A 19,176-nucleotide genomic window follows, 5' to 3' on the forward strand; every position below is an offset into this window, starting at 1 on the left:
GCATTTCTAGTGCTTTCTCCCTAACACTCCTCCATAGACTCATTCACTGCAGCTCAGCAGAGGTTTTAATTACCAACAGATCTCCTAAACAAAGAACAGCTTTTGCTTATGTTACAGTAATAAGAAACTTTAGTTTTGTTGTGAAAGAGCTGCTTGAACTTAATTTTCTATTAATTGCTACAAAATATCCTAATTTTAAAGCATACCAGAGACAGTTAATCAGGTGTTATTGACCATTGGTTAAACTTACTCTATCATCCAATAAGATGATTCAGCAAAGAATATGAAGTTATTTTCCCATTCTCTTCACTTGATTCCAAATTCAGTTTTAATACGAATGTTACTAACAACCTTCTGATTTAAGCAAAATGCAGGACAATGTAGCACTTTAAAGACTAACAAGATGGTTTATTAGATGATGAGCTTTCGTGGGCCAGACCCACTTCCTCAGATCAAATAGTGGAAGAAAATAGTCACAACCATATATACCAAAGGATACAATTAAAAAAAATGAACACATATGAAAAGGACAAATCACATTTCATATGTGTTCATTTTTTTTAATTGTATCCTTTGGTATATATGGTTGTGACTATTTTCTTCCACTATTTGATCTGAGGAAGTGGGTCTGGCCCACGAAAGCTCATCATCTAATAAACCATCTTGTTAGTCTTTAAAGTGCTACATTGTCCTGCATTTTGCTTCAGCTACCCTAGACTAACACGGCTACATTTCTATCACTCTTCTGATGTAATGCATTCTTTGGTCAAATATTCTTTTTATATTAACCTGCTACTTGGAATGAGTTTGGTCAGGTCAAAAAACTGAAGAATTAAGTCAATCCTTGCCTCTGTAGAGGCACCATGCTTTTATTTAAACATGTGGCTCTTCTCTCTCACATTAGGTGATATACGTAATGACTTGTACCTGACATTGGAAAAGGGGGATTTTGAGAGAGGTGGGAAGAGTGTGCAGAAGAACATTGAAGTGACCATGTATGTTCTTTATGCAGATGGAGAGATTCTGAAGGTAAGCAGAGAAGTTTGTGTCTGTTCTGAATTACACCAGTGTCCACTTACTTGTTCCATGCACCTATTCTCTTGCCTTCTTTAATGCCGTGGAAGTTTTGAATAAAATGAGTTCCTTCACCTCTTTTGCCCTTTTGGGGTCTTTATTTCTGTACTTTGATAAAGAGATACAACTATCAGGCTTGAATTAACTTATGACAATTCTGATAGTGGAGAAATGATGGTAAACTGCTGAGTTTGGAGACTTGGACTAAATGTTAATGAACATAGTAACTGAAGAGCTAATTTAATTAATTTTTTCATTCATAGAGAATCAAAACTGAAGAATTCTATGCGAGTGATAGAGGAGTGTAGGGGAGATGGGTGTGGCTGACCAAATTTGAGTAAATGGCATAGTGTTGTGGTGTGTGGGATCACTGACAGCCCCAGGGGGAAGGAGCCCCTGCTACAGGATGCAGAGGGAAAGCTCCCCATTTTTAGTTTCTAGCAAAAGAAATGTAAAGTCTCAGGTCTGTCTTTTGAAGTGTTGTCCTCAAAGGAACCTGCACGAGCAGGTTAGGTGACTCTAGATGGGTGAAGGCCCTTTTTCCTCTGAACATTACCTTAGATTAATTAGAGATACTTGAATCCAGTTAAGGGCTGCCATTGACCTTTAAAACCCCTCTTCTAGTGGGAGAAAGGAAAAGAAACAAGGTACAGCAGGAAGAAAAGGGTTCTCCTTTTCTAGTTTTTTCCTTACACAGGAAACATTGAATTTACTTCTGATTTGAGGAAGGGCTAGTAACCAGAAACCAACATAAGTCAATATTCTAGTTAGGGGTCCAGGAATTGCATTTATTTTGTGTTTGGGGGCTCTTTTCATTAAGAGAACTACTCTGGCCTACCCTCATCCTAACCTTGTAAATATTGTAAATGAGCCAAAGATGAGAATTTCAATACCTGCAGAGTAGCACTGACTTCCTCTGGCCCCTCCCCTGCAGCCACAGAGAGAAATGCTGATGTGACAAAAATGGTGCCTTATACAGAAATCTGTGCTATTGGGGGAGGGGGGAGATATGTCGAAAGAGAGACACTTCACCTTTGATATTGGTTCCTCCTGAGCTGCTGAAAAGTTGGAAAGTCCAATGCCTCCACTGATTGTGGTCATCACCTAGTTGTTGGGGTAATTCATCCTAGTTGAGGCCAGATAATTCCTCTGGCACTGTGGTTTTTTGATTCTTTCTTGATCTTCCACACTTTCTCTTTCCTCCCTCAGGTAACCATCCTATTTCAATACTTATTTAGCATGTCTCCCATCCTCTGTACGATACACTAGGGCTACGTCTAGACTGGCATGATTTTGCGGAAATACTTTTAATGGAAAAGTTTTTTCCGTTAAAAGTATTTCCGCAAAAGCACGTCTAGATTGGCAAGTACCTTTGTGCAAAAGATTTGCTTTTGCGCAAAAGCATCCGTGGCCAGTCTAGACGCGATTTTGCACAAGAAAGCCCCGATTGCCATTTTAGCCATCGGCGCTTTTTTGCGCAAAACAGTTCTTCCCTGTCTACACTGGCCCTCTTGTGCAAATATTCTTGCACGAGAGGGCTTTTTCCCAAGCGGGAGCGTGAAAATATTTGTGCAAGAAGCACTGATTTTGTACATTACAAAGTCAGTGCTCTTGTGCAAATTCAAGCGGTCACTTTTGTGCAAAATCTTGCCAGTCTAGACGCACCCTAGAAGTTTTACCTGACATTGCTCAGATCCTTCAGGGCAGAGCACTAGAGGTGTGGGGGGTGTAGGAGTTAGGGCAGGGGCTTGGAGATGTGGGGGGCTCAGGGCTGGGGATGTGAGGGGTTCAGAAATCAGGGTTGGGAGTGAGGAGGGGCTCAGGACAGGAGTCAGGGTGGCCAGCAGTTGCTCCCTGGGGATGACATGGAGTGGTGGGGCCATGCTGGCCATCTGGTGGCTACATCCCAGTCAGGCAGGGATAGGGTCCAGAGTGACCTAGACAAATTGGAGGATTGGGCCAAAAGAAACCTGTTGAGGTTCAACAAGGACAAGTGTAGAGTCCTGCACTTGGGATGGAAGAATCCCAAGCATTGTTACAGGCTGGGGACCGACTGGCTAAGTAACAGTTCAGCAGAAAAGGACCTGGGGATACAGCGGATGAGAAGCTGGATAGGAGTCAACAGTATGCCCTTGCAGCCAAGAAGGCTAATGGCATATTAGGTGCATTAGGAGGACCATTGCCAGCAGAGCTAGAGACATGATTATTCCCCTTTATTTGGCACTCATGAGGCCATATCTGGAGTATTAAGTCCAGTGCTGGGCCCCCCACTACAGAAAGGATGTGGACGCATTGGAGAGGGTCCAGCAGAAGGTAACAAAAATGATTAGGGGGCTAAAGCACATGACCTGTGAGGAGAGGCTGAGGGATTTGGGCTTATTTAGTTTGCAGAAGAGAAGAGTAAGGGGGGATTTGATAGCAGCCTTCATCTTCCTGAAGGGAGGTTCCAGAGAGGATGGAGAGAGAAGCTGTTCTCAGAAGTGACAGATGGCAGAACAAGGAGGAATGGTCTCAAGTTGCAGTGGGGGAGGTCTAGGTTGGATATTAGGAAACACTATTTCACTAGGGCTATGTCTAGACTGCAAGCCTCTTTCGAAAGAGAGCATCTAGACTGCACGTTGAACTTTCGAAAAAGCGGCTTGCTTTTTTGAAAGAAAGCATCCAGTGAGTCTGGATGCTCTCTTTCGAAGAAGCCCTATTTACATTGAAGAACGCCTTCTTTCGAAAGAGGAACTTTCGAAAGAAGGCGTTCTTCCTCGTGAAATGAGGTTTACCGCCATCGAAAGAAAAGCCGCGTTCTTTCGATTTAATTTCGAAAGAACGCAGCTTGAGTCTGGACTCAGGGGAAGTTTTTTCAGAAAAAGGCTACTTTTCCCGAAAAAACCCCTGAGTCTGGACACAGCCTAGGAGGGTGGTGAAGCACTGGGATGGGTTCCCTAGGGAGGGGGTGGAATCTCCATCCCTAGAGGTTTTTAGGTCCTGGCTTGACAAAGCCCTGGCTGGGATGATTTAGTTAGGGTTGGTCTTGCTTTGGGCAGGGGCCTGGACTTGATGACCATCTGAGATCTCTTCCAATCCTAGGATTCTATGATCTTAGTAGCCATTCTCTGCACCCGTTCCAGTATTGAATTCATTCTTTTTGTTCCTTCCATATAAATATTTCAAATTGACTGAGAAGTTTAAAACATTAAAAGGGGGGAACCTACCTCACCCCAAAAAATAAAAAAACTGGGTTAATCAGTTGAACAGAATTACAGATTCTTTCAGCTGTCCTTTTTCTGCTTTATTTTAAGATGTATGGGTTAGTCAGAGCTTCCATATTACAAAAATCAGTAACCCAAAAACTGGGTTATTACTTTCCTGGGGAGAGTAGAGTAACAAACAAAATCAAGTTCTTCTTGGAGATTCTTTCATCTTTCTTTTTTCTCCTTTGTTTTAAGATGTATGATGTAGTCTGAACTTCCAGGTTGCTTTGCATGTTTCCAGCCATTGCATAGATTTGTGCTTTACCTTTTGTGTATCTGGATTTCAATACAAACCTTGGAGTGTCCCTTTCTTAAGATGATATGGCCCTTTCTTCAGCTGTTTGGCATCTGTTCAGTATTTCTCCCAACTGTCCTATCTCCTGTTGTAAATAGGGGATTCAGAAAGTTTCCATGATTCTCCTAAATGAAATTGACTTGTACAGTTTTTGTTCCTTCGTGTTCTGAGAATATATAGATTAGTCAAGACTACCCCAGATTTTTTTAGTCTCCAAGGCTTTGTCTACACTGCAAGTTTTTGCGGCAGAAAATATACTAATAAGGGACTCATTAGCATAAGTCAATCTCATTAGCATATTTTTTGCTGTTTCTTTTTGCACAAGGGGTTTTTGCACAAAAAGAAGCAGTGTAGCCGCTTCCATTTTTTGCAAAAACCTGTTTTGCGCAAGATCTTTATGCCTCTCTCCTCATTAGCATATTTTCTGCTGCAAAAACTCGCAGAGTAGATGTAGCCCAAGAGTAGGAATATACTCTGGTATCTTTAGATGATATTTATTAACCTGAGTGTTCTTTGCTTACCGTTATTCAGTGACATAAAATAGAATGTTCTGAGCGCACTGGCATTTGATCTCAGAAAGAGGCTGTATGGCCAGTGCTTCAAAGAGACAAAAATATGAGAGCTCAGAGGGTTCTTCCCTGTATCACATTAGTGCACTGGGCCCAAAAGTAGGAATCTAGCCAAATGATGCTTTCAGAGAAGCCTGATTACAAGCTTGTACTGCCCTTTTTTTCCCTTCTGATCTATTGAGATATATTTTGTACTTACTTGATGCAAAGATAAAACTAAGTAATAATCTGAGGAAAAAAGAAAGAAAACAAATCCTTTTTGAATGTCGCTTGAGACACGGGTCCCAGAGCCGTACCTCTGATCCAAAGTCACCTCTATCTTCTAACCTACAAATGCCATGAAAAGCTGCTATGGTTATAAAATCTCCCTTCAAAAACTTCAGATTCCTTTACATACAGGTTTCTCCTTCTATTTCTGTCTTTGTATTTGCAGAAGGGTATGAACTACAGAGAAAAAAAGATAGATTTCAGTAACCTCTCCGTGAGACTCCATCAATATAATAAAATGACTTGCATAGCAGTGTGATGTCTTATTCTTTCTTTTGTGTTTTGTTCCAGGACTGTATCAGTTTAGGCTCAGGAGAGCCAAACAGAAGCACATACCATTCTTTTGTCCTCTACCACAGTAACAGCCCTCGTTGGGGGGAAATTATCAAGCTACCCATTCCTATAGACAGGTTTCGTGGGTCTCACCTCCGCTTTGAGTTCAGGCATTGCTCCAGTGAGTGCAACATAATCCTTTATCCAAACCAAATCTAAAAATATTGATTCCTTTCCATTGCAAGTGGAGGATTACAATGTCATGTCACTGAAAGAGGAAAAAGAGGGAACCTTAAAGTACAGTCTAAGTATAATGTTATCAAATAGAAAAAGAGGATCTAGATTAGGAAATGCAGTTCAGGACAACAAACTGAATCTAGATAGACTCCTGGTCCTTTGACATATTGTCTTTACAAGTTGTACGTATGATTTATTCTTGTCAACACATCATGATAAAGGCTTGTCTGATTTACATTTGTAGAGACTAATTTTGTGGTTAATATAGCATAAACTGTGATGTGTGTGTAAAATTAATCTTGATGTGGCTTCATGCCCTTGGTTATTAGAAATACAGAGAAGTTAAGGAGTGAGTATGTGGTATAGGGAGTGAGGGGGAAAAATATACATGCACACTTGCAGAAATGTTTTCTGTGTTCTTTTGTTTCCTGTTGCAGCTAAAGACAAAGGTGAAAAAAAGCTTTTTGGCTTTGCATTCACTCCTCTGATGAGGGATGATGGTACCACCCTGTCAGATGATATCCATGAACTTTATGTTTATAAGGTACTGTAGAGCACAGCATTTTTTCAGGAACAGCTGACTTTTTACCCGCAAATTAAAATGACTTCTATTACTCTTTTCTGTTGTTAAATTCAATCTTACTAGTATTTATACCCACTGAAGGATGCTATAAAGGTATATTATTATGATTAACTAACATGCTGTGGAAGCATGCTGTTGGGAACTAGATCATAGTAATGTGAGACACCACACTCCAGCTCAGCAATACTCTAGCAAAGTAATTTTGTCCTTCCAGGTAACCCTAATTTTTCCTTTGGGCATACAGATGTAGCTCTCAAACAGACATGCTATATATATATGAAAGGTTTTTACAATTTCTGACAGGATCTGTGGGTGGGAGACCACATCTTAAGCAGTTAATGTACTGAGGATGGCAAGTATAGGTTTCTGTGTTTAGAAAATGAGATCCTGATCTCTGAGTAGGGCTTCTAGGCACTGTGATAATGTAAGTAATAATGTATTGTTAGTCAATTGCTGGCATATGTGGAATAAAGTAAATCAACTGGTAACATTTAGTTTCTTTTCTGTATCTGCAGTGTGATGAGAACAGCACATTTAATAATCATGCTCTGTACCTGGGGCTGCCCTGCTGCAAAGAGGACTACAATGGCTGCCCTAACATCCCTTCTAGCCTCATTTTCCAGCGTAGCACCAAAGAGACCTTCTCAATCTCCACCCAGCTCTCCTCCACCAAACTCACCCAGAACGGTACCATAACTATCCCTCCTGAGAACAAGGCCACGGAAACATGTTCTGTTTTTTTTTTACTAGAATGTTCCTTTTTTCCTGTGGTTTAGTGTTAGCTGTGCTTATGTTTACTAAGCTCCATTGCTACTGGAATAAATAGAGACAGGATTTTAAAGGAAATTAGCATATTAACTTCTAACAGACAGATTGTAGGTTTCTGTAGAGGCACAAAGGCTAGGATAGCAGACATTGTTAATTTTTATTAAACTCACAAGAATAGTAAATTTTAAGTTAGCTTGTTTACTCAATTCTAAATTAGCTTTGTTGGGCTTTGTACTAAAGGTTTCTGTGTTCAAGACTTGATGTTGCTTACTTAAAGCCCTCAGTGGTACCAAAGGGTGAAATGTGATTGCCTACAATGTAACATCAAGGCAAAGTGGGGACAGATACAAACTTTAAAAAAACCTATTTATTTCTTTGTCAATAGTGCAAGAGAGGTTTTTGGGGTATACTCTTTGGGTTTTCTGTTTGAGGTGAGGAGTATCATATCTTGAGGGTGACTTTCCTCCTACTTGCTTATAAATTCTGGCTGGTTCTGAGTGTTTCCAACCTGCAAGCTTGATTTGTTATGGAAAGGATTCTTGAACTGCTGATAGTATTTTAGAGGCTTCACTTAAACTTTATGCCATGTTTCAGTCTTTTATTGTATTGCATGAAAAGCAAGATTGAGACCACACGTGAGTTCCAAATGTGCAGTGGAAACAAACATTTATTTTGAAATTTAGTATCGTGGCCGTGTTACTGTACTGCATGTAGCAGACATTTTTCAGTGTCCTTGTGCTTTGTGGTATATCATAGTGCATGTTCCTTGTGTCGTTTTGCAGTGGACTTGCTTGCCCTCTTAAAATGGAAAGCTTACCCAGACCGTGTAATGGATATCCTAGGAAGACTGAGGCATGTCAACGGGGAGGAAATTGTTAAGGTATTGAGTCAACCAATGGTCATTATTACTGATGGAAAAATTATTTTTATGGTAACAGAAGGAAGCAAACCAGAAGAGGCCTTTTTGTGGCAGACTGCTGTCAAAGTCCAGATATTATGACTGTTATCTGAGATGTTATATCTGGCATTTTTAGGAGGGCTTGATTTTTTTTTTTTAGTATATATTTTTCAATATCTAAATAACTAAGAAAAAGTCATGTTTCTGCTCTACTCCTTAACCAAAAAAGTTAACAATTGAGATAATGTTGAACATTAGACATTAATCTATAATAGCATTTGAATGCTATATAGGTTGCACCTCTGTAAACCAGAATTCTCTGGCCTGGCAACATCCATGGTCCAAAAGGACCATGGATGTTCCAGAATCAGAGTGTCCTGGCACATTGCAGGGGGTGAGAGTGGCCAGGAGCCCAGGGCTATGCAAGGGTTGGAAGGGCCGGGAGCACAGCGGGCTGCGGGGGAAGGGGCAGGAGCCTACACGCAGCTCAGCTGGGCTGCAGGCAGTGGAAGTAGGAGCTGGTGGGCAGCTCATCTGGGCTACAGGGAGGGGAGAGTGTGGCATCAGCTCAGCTGGGCTGTGGGGGGAGCCAGGAAGCCGCAAGGCAGAAAGGAGCAGCAGCAAGGAATCCAGGAATGACCTCCCCTGGTCTGGAAAAATCCCTCATCTGGGACTAGCCAGGTTCCAAGAGTGCCAGACCAGGGAGGTCCAACCTATAGTTTTTCAGACAAGTTGAAGAAAATAAGTGTATGAAATCTGGGAATTTGAAATCCTAAAACATCAGAAAATCCAGAAACATTCAATAAATCCATCTTGTCCCTGCCACCTATAGCTTCTTTGAGTATTGTCCGGAAGGAGCTCCACTTTACAAGTACATATCCAGGCACTTTCGATCAGAGTTTTTCATCAGCAGTGTCTTCGTATGCATGCCTGTTCCCTACACATCCTCGTTCTCTGGACTGATGACATTTGAGTGAGGAGTGGATCCACTGCAGCTCCAGTTCCTTTTAAACCCCCTTAACTAGAGAGGGAATGTTGCGGTGTCTTCTAGCTTTTATTTTCTTTATTATTTTATTATTGTTTCTTCTTGGTACAAAACTGCCTTTGCCCTTGGACCCTGATTGTCTGCAGCCTCCTTCCTGCCAGACATATCATGGGTCCTCCTCCTTGGAATGGAGCATACCGGCTGCTTGAGAATGTACTACAAAGTGCCACTTCCTCTCGAAGTGTAAGGGCTGCTCTGCCTTCAGGAGCAGATCCAGATAGCTAAGGAAGGACAGACTGAAGTTATTCCTTATGGCACAGTCCTTCAGAACCACCATCACTTCAGGGTATGATTCCCCCTGCATACACCATCACCAGCCTCTCAGAGCATTCCAGTGACGACTTTGGCTTCAGTGAGCCGAAAGAGGGTAGCTTCAGAGACTGTAAAGCCCTCTTGAAAAGAACAGACATCAACCATCCCCATATGTGGTACCTAAAAGAAGGGAAAAGTCACCTAAAGGCCAGGGATTAAGAAAGAAGCATGGGTACAACGAGGCTTCTACCTCTTCTGGTATCAAGATGTTGGCACTCATGAACAAGACTTCAAGCCCAAACACAGAGAAGTCTTATAACAAACAGCCCTGTTCAGCACAGTTGTCATTTCCCATGGAGCCTCCAACACAAGGACTTGAAAAAACTGCCACCAGCCTCTATCCAGGCACCCTCTTCAGGCTTTGTGCATACAGCTCACCCATCCATACTGTCTCCATATGTACCCATATGCTTTGACATTCTGAACCTCAGGTCTCTGAGCACTTTCCAAAAAAGTAGAGATTCAGGGTCATGGTCCTAGCAGCAATAATTCCACCTTTACCGCATCATTAATTGATTTGTGGCCCTCAACATCCACATTATTTACTTCCATATAGCCTTGCATCCTGCTCACAGATCTTCTCTGTGGTTCATGGTCAGTACCAAGTTTTTCCTGCCAGCCTTTCAATCCATGCACCTTCATCACACTTATTGAACATAAGTAGTCTAGTCCAGGCTGTTGTCTGAACTGTACTGACTACAGCTCCTTTGTCCCCGTCTCTGTAACTGAAGCACTGTTCGTAGTCACCTGAAGTGAAGAAGCCATCAGGACAATAATCCAAAGAAGGAGAGGTTGCTTATCTGAACTGGCATTTTTCAAAATGTTCTCCCCCACATGCCCCCCTTTCTCCCTGCTTTGGAATCCTTGTCTCTCTGGACGTTGTTTGAGAAGGTGAATCTGTCCCTTCCCCTTCTTGGCAAGAAGTAACTTTTCTTACATGTAGTAGGGATGAATCTTAAGTGATCTATTCCTACAGAATGGCAGGGCATAGAAATGTAGCAACAGGCACTTGAGAATAAATGCAGGATTTTTGAATGTAAGCAGGATGTATAAATTTAAACCTTGTCTCTTTCTGTCATTTCAGTTTCTGCAAGACATTCTAGACACATTGTTCGTAATTTTGGATGACAACACAGAAAAGTATGGCCTGTTAGTCTTTCAGTCTCTGGTAGGTAGCCTAACTCCCATTAAATTAGCACTTTTCTTCCCCTGGTGGTCAGAATTCCCTGTGCTTCTGTTACCTTACCATCATGCTTTCTTGCTTTCTTGTTACCATAAATGTATGAGAGACTCAGCGGGAGTACCCTTGTACTTTTTTGTAACATCACGGGGCACAAGGAGTAGGATAACCATAGCCAAGATGTGAGGAGAGAGGGATTGTACCCATCAGTAGGGGAGGGCAGGACCGCCCTTAGGATTTATGGAGCCTTACGAAAGGTACTATTAAACTGGTGCCCCTATGCTCACTTGCAGCCTGGGGTGGGGGTGATGATATTTTAGAGATGTGATTGTACAATTGTCAGCAACAGTGACTAATGAAATATTTTAAAACAAAAATTTTAAACTGAAGTCCTGTTGACTTGCATATTAAATTCAGAAACTGACAGTTCACAGGGGTGACAGGTATAATAAGCGGAGGAAGACATGGACTTCCCAAACCACCAGCCTGCCCCCACCCATTCTCCACCTCCAGAATGCGTACTATAGGTGTACTGGGGAAGGAGTATTGCTGCCCCCAAGCACCCACCATCTTTGTGCTCTGGGGCTGAGGAGGCTGGGAACATGCATTGCATGCCATCTTCCTCCCTCCCCGTGCCCTGGGGCTAGAGAGGCTGGGGCCACGCACCATCCTCCCTCCCCATGATTCTGTGGGGACGGGGCAGCTTAGCTCCTGTGGGGACAGGGCCTGGACAGAAGGAATGGGGCTACGGACAGAGCTGGAGACTTGCCTCCCCCAACTCTACCTTCACCCACCACCCATGACAGTATAAACCTGGGATTGGCAGATACCTGCTAAACATCTTCATTGCTATTTGAATGGCTCTTTCACAATTCAGTGTTCTGCTAGTAGGCCGGGCAGACTTTTTCACTTTTAAAAAACATAAACAACAAATGGTTCAGCACCTTAGAGACTAACAAAACATTTCAATGGTATCGTGAGTTTTCATGGGTACAACCCACTTTTTCAGATGAATGGAGTAAGGGATCCAGGGTACAAATAAATAGCAGAAAAGGAAGAGGATGGGGAGGGAAAGAGAAGGAAAAAAATAGTAAATTAGAATGTCTGTGCTAAATGAGGCTAATAGAGTGGGCTGTAAGTACCCAGTGCTTAGCTTTTTATGTCATTAGGATGTGGAATGTAGTGGCCCATTCAGTTCAGGTCTTTGTTCAGACCTTGATTATAGGTGCCAAACTTGTAAACTTGGTTTAGTTTACATCTACCTATTCTGTATATGGGTAAGTATGGCCCTGGAGAAAGGGCAAACAAGAAGTCAGAGGAGCATGTCTGTCTTCTGCATATAAAAAAAAAAGCATAAACATCTGACTGTTTCTTAGCCTGTGTAGCATGTTCATTTAATCCCTGTGATGTGCATTTTAGTCTGTTATGGGTTCCCTTCTCTTTCTTCCACAGGTGTTCATCATAAATCTGCTACGTGACAGCAAATACTTCCATTTTCGACCTGTTATGGACATGTACATTCAGAAACACTTTGCGGGAGCACTGGCTTACAAGTAGGTTGTGTTTTGCCATCACTTCAAACAACACAGTAACACTTTCTGATGTTAAGTGGTGTGGGCACCAGAGCCACAGCTTCTCTTCTAGCAGAGTATTCAAAAGCAAACATTCTGGAGGGAAAAAAATGTATCGCATGACCTCTAAATGTAACCACAAAGAAAAGCTGCTAAATATCATCTCAGTCCTAGTCCCGTCTTGGCTAGCAAGGGTTTGGGATGCTGTGAAGTGAGGGAGTTCTTCATGTCACTTAGCAGCTGCTAATTAAGAAGCTGTGTTGATGAGCCCCACAAACATCCAGGCTTCCTTTAATAGAAAGTTGCTGGCTACTTGAAGCCTGCATGAAATTTAAGCAGGGAGCATGGAAATTATTCTTACATTTGTTATCAGGAATGCTTTACTGGCATAAGACTCAGAGCCTCCACTTTAGGCAGACAAATCACCTACTGTTGGATATCTTTTTCTATGGCTAGTTCCAAAGAAGAGGACAAGTGTTCAGATTAAATCAAGGTACAGGCAGTCCCCGAGTTACGCGGATCCGACTTATGTCGGATCCGCAGTTACGAACAGGGATTTTCTCGCCCCGGAGGACTGGAGTGGCGGGACGCCTGGTCCCGCCGCCCGCCTCCTCCGGGGCGAGAAAAGCTGCTCCCCGTCTCCCTGGTCTGCTGCGGGAGCCAGCAGACCAGGGAGACGGGGAGCAAAGCGGCGCAGGACCCGGGGCCGGACCCGCGGCGCTTCCAGATCAGCTGATCTGGAAGCGCCGCGGGTCCGGCCCCGGGTCCTTCGCCGCTTTGCTCAGCGTCTCCCTGGTTTGCAGACCAGGGAGACGCTGAGCAAAGCCGCGCAGGACCCGGGCCGGACCACGGCGCTTCCAGCTGATCTGGAAGCGCCCCGGGTCCAGCCCGGGTCCTCCGCCGCTTTGCTCCGCGTCTCCCTGGTCTGCTGGGGGGGACGCAGCTAGTGCCCCCCCCAGCAGACCAGGGAGATGTGGAGCAAAGCCCGGGGCCTGTGGTAGAGCAGGTGGGGCGCTGCCGGTTGGTCCCGCAGCACCACTCCTTGGCGCTACTGGACCAACCCGGCAGCACCCCAGCTACTCTGCCCCAGGAGTCCTGATTCAGCCGCTGCTGATCAGTTTCAGCAGTGGCTGAATCAGGACGCCTGGGGCAGAGCAGCTGGGGTGCTGCTGGGTTGGTCCAGTAGCGCCGAGGAGCGGCCGCGCTACTGGACCAACCCAGCAGCACCCGAGCTGCTCTGCCCCAGGCGTCCCCAAGTTAGCCGCTGCTGAAACTGACCAGCGGCTGACTACAGGAAGCCCGAGGCAGAGTTGCTCTGCCCCGGGCTTCCTGGAATCAGCTGCTGATCAGTTTCAGCAGCAGCTGACTTGGGGACGCCTGGGGTTCTTAAGTTGAATCTGTATGTAAGTCAGAACTGGTGTCCAGATTCAGCGGCTGAATCTGGATGCCAGTTCCGACTTACATACAGATTCAACTTAAGAACAAACCTACAGTCCCTATCTTGTACGTAATCCGGGGACTGGCTGTATTCTGGTCTATGAGATTAAAGGTAGAATATCCATTTCAATAGGGAATTGGAAACTTAATTCCCATTAATACGCAAAAGAGTGGTGAGCCTTATTTTCCAGTATATCACAATGAAGTGTTATTTCATGAGTCAGATTTAGAAAGCAATTATCATCCAGGATTGTATTTTATCTTTCTTCCAGATTGCTTCTTGTACATAATTTAGTGGCTCTTAAATTGGGTCAAAATAAAGTGAAGACAATAATTGTTCAGCTCCAACATTCTTGGCCCTGGTATTATAGGGGACTCAAGCTACAGTATATTAAAAAAATCTTAAATTGATTAAATTGAAAATGTTCTTTTAAAAGAGACTGGAAACTGTATGTTTGGTACAGGATCACTAAGTACATTGAAGACAGAAAGATGAGAAAGCTGTCTCCCAATTTTTAACAGTCAGTATCATCTTTGAACTAAGAAAAATGTTACTTGCAGTTCTGCTTTCTTCTGATGGGATTGTGTCCAAAGAAACTTATTCTTTAAGTATATGTAATACCTCAGGATATTCTAAACAATCCTGTGAACTTGAGGAAAGTAGATAAAGGTATTTCTCTATGGTTTTTATATCAGTTGGTCCCTTCCAGTTTCAAACACTTTCTGAAAATTGCTTACCTTTCTCAGAGCCTTACTCAGATTGCTTAGCCAAAGAAAAATACTTTCTATAAATAGATTATTTTCTTTATTTGAAGTGATCTGTTATTACCTCTTTTTGATTATTTGTCCCTTGCCATCTGAGTTAATTATGGAGGGAGAATTATTTTGTGTCAGAAATTTCTTTTTTACGTTTAATGTACATGTCATTACTGGAAACTTGGTTGTTTAGACTAACACGCCTAATTATTAGAACTGAGTGGAACAGGGGAGCAGATTGCATTTCTTGCTGTCTAAGGAAACAACTGCCAAGTCATTTCAGAAATCCAGGTTTCAGATTTGGCCTGTTTCAGATAATTGCTTGATGTTTCTATCAATGTGTCTCTTACTCAGAGAACTGATCCGATGTTTGAAATGGTACATGGACCGGTCAGCTGAGCTTATACGGCAAGATCATATCCAGGAAGCAATGAGGGTATGTGTTTGTCATAAATATCTGTTTGTTCAGAGTGTCTGTGGCTTTTACACAGCTGAGTCTGCTCTTAAGGCACATGAAACCTGGTCTTGAGCAGACTTCCAGTACTCTTTTGTCAAGAACAAATTTCAACATTTTGTCAAAAATTGCTCAAATTCTAACCTTAAGGTGAAATTCACCCTTGTGCAGGAGGGTCAGCACAAGATCTATGCCTCATTAACTCCTACCAAAACTCTGTTTTGTGGATTTAAGTGGTGTTTCTTGTGGGCCATTGGCCTTATTCTTGTCCTCTGCACAATAATAAATTTCACTCTTATAGAAGTAAGATTTTATAATGATTAGAGCACAGAATCTGCAATTCTGTTTTCTATTTCTGGCAGTGACACAGACTGTGTGAACCTCTAAAATATTTTAATTGGGCCTTTGAATGGGCCATGACGAGGGTAGATACCATCCCAGAGGGAATGGACCAGTTGTTAATGATCAAAGTGCAATCTTGAAAGAAAGTGAAGCTTCCCATCCCTGTGTGTGAAATGGAAATAGTTTTTGTACTAGTTCAGTTCCACAGAATATGCATGTAACCCTTCTGGCAGGTAATGCCAGCAGCAGCTATGGCTGGATTCAATTTCTACGGGGGTCCCTTTTCAGCCATTTCACACAGAACCAACTCAAGCCTCCACCCAGTAGCCTGGGAAATTCACACACCTCTGGGCGCCTCTGAGAGGCAGTGCTTCCCCAATCACAAGCACAGAGTCTGAGTGTAGAAAAGAAACTTTTAATAAAAGAGGGAGAGAGGTTACATGGCATTAGCTTGGGAAAATACCACGAAAAGAGTTCATAACCCACCCACAAGTAACCATCCCAGCTCAAATGGATTGAGCAATGCCCTTTGCTTCTCAGGCTCACTAGTCCAACAATGCAAGGGTTCCATTCACTTACCCAAACTTTCTCCATACCCCACTTCAAACGCCCCACTTACAGCTCTGACCAGTCAGGGCAGAACCCTGACACATCACCCTGATGTCTCCTCTCATTGAGCCTGAGGCCATGCCACCTTTGTGCTGCTCCTGTGGTCTGCTTGCTCCGCCTGCCACCACTCCTACCGGCTGCCCGCCAGTTGTTCCCACCAGCCGCTCTGGTGGCTGCAATGGGTCTGGCTCCATGCCAAACCAATGACTTCAGCTCTTAGAGAGTTCAACTCTTTAGCCACCATCTAGGCTAGCAAAAGATTCCAATTTCCACTGGACTAGCAAAAAGACTCCTGATGGAATCTGTTTTAGTTCTATCCTTAGAACAGGGGGAAAGAAACAGGTTGAACCAGTCTTATAGCTCATACCTGGCAGGCATGAAGCAGGCTGGCTCAAACCCTTTCCCCCAACTCAGTACACTCAGCTCTGGAAGGGGGAGGCTTCTGAGACCACTTACAATGATGGTGTCTCTTCTGCAAGCACTGGTGTCCTATTTTACAGTTCCTACATTTAGGGGTAGCATGGTTTGTGACCCCACAACAGCCCAAATTAGTTACAGTACATTCCATTCCATTCTAACAACTGATCCTCCATCAGCCCTGGATGAATTGGATTTACATAACCACACCCCGGATTCTTTCCCCATCCCAGCATGAGCTATATTTACATATCAATAGTTAATTGTCTTGCAGAGCTAAACAACTTCAGCTGGCTGCATTGCAAGCAGTCCTTCAGACCCCTGGCTTACACATATGAAATGCTTTCTTTTTACTACAATTATATTACACCTGCAAGAACACAAGGTCACCGAGGCTGTGTCCAGACTCAAGGGTTTTTTCGAAAAAAGTAGCCTTTTTTTGAAAAAACTTCACCTGCGTCTAGACTACAGCTGCATTCTTTCTAAATTACATCGAAAGAATGCGGCTTTTCTTTCGACGGCGGTAAACCTCATTTCACGAGGAAGAACGCCTTTTTTCGAAAGTACTCTTTTGAAAAAAGGCGTTCTTGAATGCCAACAGGGCTTTTTAGAAAGAGAGCATCCAGACTCACTCGCTGCTTTCTTTCGAAAAAGCGGCTTGCTTTTTCAAAAGTACTGCTTGCAGTCTAGACGCTCTTTTTCGAAAGAGGCTTGCAGTCTAGACATAGCCCAAGAGAAAGAGGTTTACTATAGAAAGGCCACGGATTTTGGAATTTAGAGAAATACAAACTTTTTTCCCAATTGGCCTTTGTTGAACCCAGAGGGATGAAAGTTGACTTCATTGAAAAGATCTCAATTAGAACATTTCATTTTAAGCAGGTCCCACCTTTTTCAGCAGATTCTGGCATAGACAAACAAATATGTTACATTTCTCATAATGACATTTCCAGCTAGTGTACACCTTTGCATTTATGCTATAGTAGCTCAGATGTTTCATTAATTGTGGAAAGAGTGAAATAAATTGTTTCTAATGCTCTGACACAGCTGTGAATCTCATTTTCTTTTGAAGGATGAATAGTTTTATATCAAAGGCTTATAAGGTCAAAGTCCTTTTGTTGATTTCACATTTTAGAGTTTGTAACTTTTTAAAAAAAGAGTAGACCTGTGGCACCTTAGAGAAATATACTGTAGATAGTATCATGAGCTTTTGTGGGCAAAACCCACTTCTTCAGATGAGCTTGAGTGGAGGGAAAAAAGAACATATTACAGTTCATTACTGTGTCTAGATCCTGAACATAAGCTTCAGCTCAGGACCTATTTAAAGCATCTGTAGAGAGCTGGACCATTATTACTACCTGCATCATTTCCATTTGCCTTTGGTAGAAGGTTTCACCCAGCAATAATCCAGCAAAGAGTCCACACTTCTGAGTTGCTATTTCTTTAAGTCCCTACTATTGCTGGACTGGTATAAGACTTGAAGAAAGTGTATTTTATTCTTGAAAAATTACTTTTTCTTTATTTCTCTGTATTAGTCTGACAGTCTTTCTGTGTGTGGAGCTGGCAGCAGACTTACACTTACAGTCCAAAACTGCTGCATGAGAGCTGATGTTCCTGTGGGCAAAAATTGCAATAGAAGTCTGAAAACTGATCAAAAATAGAATATTATTGTCTGGTGGAGCTCTTTGGTGGGACGTATTCATCAATGGTATATATTGTACGGGGGGGTGCAAATTAAAAGGAAGTTGAACTGACCCAAGAGATCCAGGTTTCCACTGTTCCAAAGATAATGGAGGACTTTAACATTGTGACTTCTCAGGTTGTGCTGGGACTATTGATGAATCTCATTTTCTACTTCTTTGTCCTTAAAATTAGTCCACAGATTTCTACAAACATTAGTCTTACTGGCTCTGGTAAATCTTAGAGAGCTCATCCTGGAACTCACGCTAGCTGACCAGACAAGATTCATGATGTGGGAATGTTAAAGAATTCCTGCCTGTCACAGGCACAAAGGCTGTCTACACTGGCATGAATTTCCGGAACTGCTTAAAACGGAATACTATTCCGTTTTCAGTTTTTCCGGAAAAGGAGCGTCAACATTGGCAGGCTGCTTTTCCGGAAAAGCCCTTTTTCTGGAAAAGCATCTGTGGCCAATGTAGACGCGCTTTTCCGGAAAAGAGCCCCGATCGCCATTTTCGCGATCGGGGCTTTTTTCCTGAAAAGACTACTGGGCTGTCTACCCTGGCCCTTTTCCAGAACAGTGTTCCAGAATAAGGACTTATGCCTGAGCGGGAGCAGAATAGTTTTTCCGGAATAGTGGCTGATTTTGTACAGTAGAGCATCGTTGCTTTTCCGGAAATTCAAGGGCCAGTGTAGACAGCTCGCAGCTTATTCCGGAAAAGCGGCTGATTTTCCGGAATAAGTAGCCCAGTGTAGACACAGCCAAATAGTTTTCACCAGCAGGGACTTTAATGGTGTTTCTGTGCCAGTTGTGGGGAGCTAACCTATCATTTGCTTCCTTACACAATATAACTATAGGTATCTGGTCTGTGAGCACTTCAGCCAGCACCTTAGTCATGCCAAAGTGGAAAACTGAATGGAAGGGGGAGGTGCATATCTAAGCAAAATGGCATTCAGTTCTACCCATTTTCTCAGCTAGCTGTGAATCCTGTGATTACTCTTGCTGACCATGCTGAGCTGGTTAGCATAACAAAGGGTGCACTATGATAATATATTTTACTTAAACTAACACTTAGCTCACCCCTAGAATCCATCTCAACCACTTGATAGAATTATAGAATCATAAAATACAGCCAGTTGCCTTGTTTAGATTAGTGTTTTTAAAAA

At 42.9% G+C, this 19,176-nt stretch overlaps 1 protein-coding gene across 2 annotated transcripts in view; it reads left to right on the forward strand.

Moving 5' to 3' along the window:
* DOCK3 (dedicator of cytokinesis 3) overlaps nt 1-19,176 on the forward strand; it is a 539,706-nt gene that overhangs the window by 406,642 nt on the left and 113,888 nt on the right. For both annotated transcript variants that reach the window (XM_075939450.1, XM_075939449.1), the window contains exons 15-22: nt 905-1,029; nt 5,742-5,904; nt 6,398-6,504; nt 7,059-7,230; nt 8,094-8,191; nt 10,651-10,734; nt 12,199-12,299; nt 14,865-14,946. In XM_075939450.1, coding sequence (XP_075795565.1) covers nt 905-1,029; nt 5,742-5,904; nt 6,398-6,504; nt 7,059-7,230; nt 8,094-8,191; nt 10,651-10,734; nt 12,199-12,299; nt 14,865-14,946 — 932 coding nt within the window. The remainder of the gene's footprint in view (nt 1-904; nt 1,030-5,741; nt 5,905-6,397; nt 6,505-7,058; nt 7,231-8,093; nt 8,192-10,650; nt 10,735-12,198; nt 12,300-14,864; nt 14,947-19,176) is intronic.

This window comes from Pelodiscus sinensis, chromosome 11, assembly GCF_049634645.1.
Source record: "Pelodiscus sinensis isolate JC-2024 chromosome 11, ASM4963464v1, whole genome shotgun sequence".
Classification (NCBI taxonomy): domain Eukaryota; kingdom Metazoa; phylum Chordata; order Testudines; family Trionychidae; genus Pelodiscus; species Pelodiscus sinensis.